The sequence below is a fragment of the Anopheles aquasalis genome, chromosome 2 (genome assembly GCF_943734665.1).
Source record: "Anopheles aquasalis chromosome 2, idAnoAquaMG_Q_19, whole genome shotgun sequence".
Taxonomy (NCBI): domain Eukaryota; kingdom Metazoa; phylum Arthropoda; class Insecta; order Diptera; family Culicidae; genus Anopheles; species Anopheles aquasalis.
In genome coordinates this window covers 10257501-10262500 of record NC_064877.1, presented here as the reverse complement: position 1 = coordinate 10262500, position 5000 = coordinate 10257501, and the positions used below count along the sequence as shown (strand labels likewise).

General features: G+C 51.4%; 5 protein-coding genes across 6 annotated transcripts in view; 2 read left to right on the top strand and 3 right to left on the bottom strand.

Moving 5' to 3' along the window:
- LOC126570311 (cytosolic carboxypeptidase 6) overlaps window positions 1-1092 on the top strand; it is a 5437-nt gene extending 4345 nt beyond the window's left edge. For both annotated transcript variants that reach the window (XM_050227987.1, XM_050227986.1), the window contains 2 exons: window positions 1-264; window positions 347-1092. The exon at window positions 1-264 is cut by the window's left edge. In XM_050227987.1, the coding sequence (XP_050083944.1) occupies window positions 1-264; window positions 347-963 (881 nt within the window). In that variant the 3' untranslated portion in view covers window positions 964-1092. The remainder of the gene's footprint in view (window positions 265-346) is intronic.
- Window positions 1028-1973, bottom strand: LOC126572334 (NADH-cytochrome b5 reductase-like). The gene is made up of 2 exons (XM_050231560.1): window positions 1124-1973; window positions 1028-1047 (listed from the first exon to the last, which is right to left on the bottom strand). The coding sequence occupies exons 1-2, from the start codon at window positions 1971-1973 to the stop codon at window positions 1028-1030; spliced, it is 870 nt and encodes a 289-aa protein (XP_050087517.1).
- A 126-nt stretch (window positions 1974-2099) lies between these two features.
- Window positions 2100-3116, bottom strand: LOC126570314 (RNA transcription, translation and transport factor protein-like). The gene is made up of 2 exons (XM_050227990.1): window positions 2974-3116; window positions 2100-2908 (listed from the first exon to the last, which is right to left on the bottom strand). Exons 1-2 carry the CDS (start codon window positions 3032-3034, stop codon window positions 2199-2201), a joined length of 771 nt encoding a protein of 256 aa, XP_050083947.1. The 5' UTR covers window positions 3035-3116; the 3' UTR covers window positions 2100-2198.
- Window positions 3117-3194: 78 nt separating this feature from the next.
- On the top strand, window positions 3195-3652 carry LOC126570318 (uncharacterized). The gene is made up of 2 exons (XM_050227995.1): window positions 3195-3422; window positions 3486-3652. The coding sequence occupies exons 1-2, from the start codon at window positions 3266-3268 to the stop codon at window positions 3551-3553; spliced, it is 225 nt and encodes a 74-aa protein (XP_050083952.1). The 5' UTR covers window positions 3195-3265; the 3' UTR covers window positions 3554-3652.
- LOC126570315 (RNA transcription, translation and transport factor protein-like) overlaps window positions 3631-5000 on the bottom strand; it is a 1523-nt gene continuing 153 nt past the window's right edge. Inside the window, exons 1-2 of the mRNA XM_050227991.1 lie at window positions 4394-5000; window positions 3631-4325 (exon numbers count right to left, since the gene is read on the bottom strand). The exon at window positions 4394-5000 is cut by the window's right edge and continues 153 nt beyond it. Coding sequence (XP_050083948.1) covers window positions 3631-4325; window positions 4394-4454 — 756 coding nt within the window. The 5' untranslated portion in view covers window positions 4455-5000. The remainder of the gene's footprint in view (window positions 4326-4393) is intronic.

Genomic DNA, 5000 nt, shown 5'->3' with positions numbered 1-5000 from the left:
GGACGTTCATCTATGGCAGCACGTACGATAACGTCTACCGATACGAGCGGCATCTCGTCTTCCCGAAACTGTTCGCTACAAAGTGTGAAGACTTTTGCCAGGAACACATGATGTTCAACGCGGACGACCGGAAGTGCGGAACTGCCCGAAGGAACTTTGTCGAAGCGCTTAGTGATAATGTGAACACCTACACGCTGGAGGTGTCTATGTGCGGTTACTACCTAAACGGGACCAACATACTTACCCAGTACACGGAAGACGGCTGTACGAAGCATTGCCCGACCACGGAGGTCTTCATGATTGGCCAATAGTCTGATTTATCGTTGCCTTTGCTTCTCCTCGACAGATATGCGGATCGGAAGGAACCTGGCTCGGACCTTTCTCGAGTACTATCGCTTCACGAACATCTTGCCGATACCACCGATGGATGAGCTACGGCCTAGAAAGGGTCGTCCCCGGACACACCGGCCCAGGGCACGTTCGAAAACGCGCAGCGAAGTGCGTGTTCGTCCGAAGACGACCCGTGCCTACGCACCGATCAGTTATACCGATCTTTCGATCTGCTACGACAGTGCCACCTCGGACGAGGGCTCACCGGTCCGGTATCACATGTATCACGGACACGCCGGAGCCTACGGTGGGCTTCGGATGCGTCCACATGCCCACCAGGATCAATTTTCGTTGTCCAACATTCAAGCCGCACGGTTTAGCAATCTCGACTTCACCAGCGACTACCGTCTGAAGGTGCCGAAAGCCAAAACCCAGGCGACGGCAGGTGACCAGAAGATGCCTCCGATCGAGATGTTAACCGTGCCACCGAAGCCTCATCTAACGATTATCGATTTCAATCAACTAACACGTGGCGGACTGGAGGAAGCTACTGCCGCCGGTGGCCGTACGATCGAGCGCGAAAAAGAAAAGATTCGCCGACACACACTCAAGTCATCATCGAGGAAGGCTTGAGGGAACACGTCTGGTAGTCTGGTCACGGTGTAGAATATGAAACAATTTTCTATTCCCAACTTTTCTAGACATTCTTTGAGGAACCTTGTGAACGGTTCGGTCCCACACAGCAATACGAGCAACGAATCGCTTGCCCTCGACGGTAGGCCGCTCAGTAAACGTTCAACATCCTTTCCATCCAACCGTTGTTCGTAAATTGGTTCCTTGTACTTGATCGTATCCGAACGGAAGGTGCTATCGCTGCTTTGCCTGGAGGTGTAGATAGAATATCGAAAGTTCCAATAGCCGGCCATCTCGCGCAACTGATCTCGCAACAGCACACTCTGCAGATCGCGGAAACAGGCCACTAACGTGAGTCGTGTTTCATCCTCCTCGTCATCCAGAATCGCTCGGAACGTGGAGTAGATGGGTGCCATGCCAACCCCTTGAGCGAAGGCCACCAGATTACGATACCGGTTACGCTGCCACGAGAACTCTCCGTATACTCCCTTCCATTCCGTCACACTACCGACACCGAGCGACAAAAGGTAATCGGTCATCGCACCATCCGGTTCCATTTTTACCAGCACCTCGAAGCTGCAAACTTCCCGTCGATGGGCCACCGGTGTGTACGGCCTACTGAGGTACAGATCGTCTTCCTGCGTATCGTACTTTTTGATGCGAACAGTAAGCATCGGACGGCAAGATGCAGGATGGCTTTCGCGCCAGGATTTTAGCTTTTCATCCGGCACATCCTTGCTCCTGTGCCGGGGTGCACGCAAAAGCAGGTGGCATCCGGGCGGTACATGCAGTGTTTGGTCAGGGGCACGTTCCTGGTGGAGCTGAAACCGGAATCGGAACACCTGCTCTGTCTCTTGGATGATGCTGCAGCAGATGAACCGTTGGTACGTACGATCAAACACATTGCTGGTGCCAACCGGTGCATGGTGTCGATCAGGTTTCAGGTCTAGCACACAGTTTGTACATCCCGATCCGCAGCATTCCGGTAGCTGCTCCTCTTCGCTGCTCATGGTAAACAAACTCTGCGATCCGCCGCGTGGTGACAGCTGCGCTTTGGGTCCTCGAATTCGTCATCCAGGAAACTGCTTATCGCTGTGAATTTCACAATGTGGCCAGAAAACAGGATAAGCAAACTGTTAAAAAGAAACAATGATTTGTTGGGTTGCTTTATTAATTAGTAACATAGATTAAGCATATGTACGCTGTTGTACGTATCACAAAGGGGAGCTGACTCTTCACACGCCCACCTTTCCCAAGGCTGAGTCAGTCTTCGGGTCGGCGGTAATGTCTTGCACGGTAACGATTGTCTCGTTGATGGTGGTCTGCATTTTGCGTATATTCTGTATCTGCAGCAGTCGGAAAATTTTGGTCGCCTCGTCGATGATCTGATCATCTTTCTTGGTGCCACCCCCGTGGCCGGCCGTTTTTCCTATGCCGAGCTGTGCAAGCGCACTCGCCAGACCGGTTGGAAGGGGCTCTTTGAGCGTTTCCTTGTTGAGGCAATCGTGAATCACCCGTCCAGCCGCACGCAGCGACACGAGGTGATCGGGGTGATAAGCGATTCCCAACCGATCGGCCAGATTGCGGGCACCCTCGGCGAACTGTGCGTTGGTGAAATCGAGACTGTCGAAGGGATTGGTCGATTTCACTTCCGGCACCGTTGATGGCTTCTCCTCGGCCAGCTTGCTTGCTGCCGTGTATGGTCGATACGTTTCCACCTTATCGGAATACTCCAGCCGGATGGCGTGCAGCAGCAACCACGTTAGTTGCTCCTGGCGCGTTTCTAGCTCCTGCGGCATACCCACGTCATGCTGATACTGTCGGTAGGCGGCATTCCACGGATCGGCTGAGCCAACCTTCTTCAGATCTTCCCGATTTTCGATCGTATAGTGGCGGATCTTCTGGTCTTCCAGCCACACGACGAGGGAGCGGAATTCTTTCAGATCTGCAAAAGCAAACGAATGAGCATGTAAGCAAGGGTTTACCCGGTCGAATGCCGGAAGTTCCTACCATTAATGTTCACCGGCTGGCTTCCAGTGTATTGCAGAGCGGCTAGATATCGTTCGAACATTGTACGCCTAAAAAAAGGTAGCTAAATTCGATCCACAAACCGGCAAATTTCCCAAACACGAAGCAGAACACGCAATCCTCTTTGAGGCCTGGTTCACTTGTCAGTTTCTATAATGAGTCGGCCAGCATAAAAAGTGAGCCGTTCGACTCACACTATCCCAGCTCCTTTTTGTTTACATCCGAGTAGTACGCTGGAAGCGAATCTTGTTCGGGAAGAGTTTTGTGCCGCGAAATGTCCGATTCCGTCGTTTCCGGCAGGCATAAGGATTGTTTGCCTTGCCGGTTAGTCAGTGGATTTGGTGTGATTGGAATGGGCGTATACATGGCCCTGCAGGCACAGAAACGACCAAATAAACTTGGCCGCTACACGATACACGCCGTAGCAATAGGTATGCGAATGACCTGGCTCAGCTAGCGCTCGGCTCCTAATGTCCCTTATTTTCTTATTCTAGCTGCCGGTGGTGTTGGAGTGGCACGGTTATTCGATGTATATCCGTTCGGACACAGTGCGGATAAGTAGAAACGAGCCCCGGAGCCCGGATGTTTATAGTTTGAGTTGAGAGTTTATTGTAAAAATATTGAATCATTCAAATAAAATCACGGTTTATTCCCTACCTTACCCAGCTTCGTGTCGGTTCGCGGATCGGCCGTAAGGTTTTGTGCGGCCACAATCGTTTCGTTGATTGTGGTTTGCAGTTTGCGGACGTGCTGTATCTGTAAAAGTCGCAGGATACGAGCTCCCCGCTCTAGATCGCTCTCCTTTTCGAATCCCATTCCGTAGCCTTCATCGATCGGAAACGGTTGCCCGGTAACGACTGGTTCCTTGAGCGCTTCCTTGTTGTACGATGTGGTGACCACCTTAGCGGCCGCTTGCAGTGACAACAGATGATCCGGATGGTGCGTGATGCCTAATCGTTCGGCGAGTTTCCACGATCCTTCCTCAAAGTCTGCGTGCGTGAAGTCGTACGTATCGAATGGGTTGGTTGATTGGATTTCCGGTACGGTGGTCTTCTTCGCTTCTTCCTCCTGCTTTTTGGCTCCACTAATCGTACGGTACTTTTCCGCGTTGTCCGTGTACTCCAGCCGGATGGCGTACAGCAGTAACCAGGCCAGCATCTCCTGTTTCGTCTTCAAGTGCCCCGGGAGGCGAATGTCCTTTTTGTACTTCTCGTACGCCGTGTCCCATTCATCTTGATTGTTTATCTTGCGCAGCGGATCTCGGTCTTCGATGGGATACAGTCGAATCTTCTGATCCTCCAGCCACAGGATGAAGCTACGGAAGTCTTTCGGGTCTGCAAGGTGGTGCAAGGATACATGACAAATAACACCAGGAAACAGATTGGTGGAGCCCGATACTTACCATCAATATTTAGTTGCCCCACCCGGGGATATTGTAATGCACTTAAATAACGCTCAAACATAGTTTTGTGCTGGAGAAAACACCACTTTTTCCACAAACAGACCTGCAAAACACCGAAGGTCGACGACCGGCGATTTCGGCGTCTTTATTTTGGCAGTCGTTTAGAAGATATGCTGCAACGCTTGGAATTCAAATTGTACGTTACTCAGGGCAACCGTTGCCTCCGTCGAGCCAAAACCAGACACAACAGACACCATTCACAACCTACAACAGCCTACTTCTATTCCGTTGTTATCTATGCGGTTGATAAAAGACACTACCATGGTACGCAGATCAAAGCACTGATTTCAGCAACATGGATGCGGTGCCCCCCCCCCCCCCCCCCCGTTGCGGTGCAATAAAACCCAAAATAGTTGTTTGCCCGCACAACCTGTCCTTGTACTTGTTTTGCAAATTGGACCACCGGTTCCACTTAAGCAAATTTGGTTATCATTACCACCTGCCACGAGCAGACAGAGACGTACACAGGGAACAGGAAAACAGAGTAATCCTCGGTCTAAGACAACACATTTCGCGAAAATACACCCTCATTTCCGGTGCCGTCCCG

Bases quoted from the DNA above. Each gene is read 5' to 3' on its own strand.
- LOC126572334 (XM_050231560.1), bottom strand. From the start codon at position 1,973: ATGAGCAGCGAAGAGGAGCAGCTACCGGAATGCTGCGGATCGGGATGT. The intron at 1,048-1,123 runs GTTTACTGAGCG...ACCGTTCACAAG, and splicing joins GGATGGAAAGGATGTTGAAC to GTTCCTCAAAGAATGTCTAG.
- LOC126570314 (XM_050227990.1), bottom strand. From the start codon at position 3,034: ATGTTCGAACGATATCTAGCCGCTCTGCAATACACTGGAAGCCAGCCG. The intron at 2,909-2,973 runs GTAGGAACTTCC...TTGCTTTTGCAG, and splicing joins CCAGCCGGTGAACATTAATG to ATCTGAAAGAATTCCGCTCC.
- LOC126570318 (XM_050227995.1), top strand. From the start codon at position 3,266: ATGTCCGATTCCGTCGTTTCCGGCAGGCATAAGGATTGTTTGCCTTGC. The intron at 3,423-3,485 runs GTATGCGAATGA...TTCTTATTCTAG, and splicing joins GATACACGCCGTAGCAATAG to CTGCCGGTGGTGTTGGAGTG.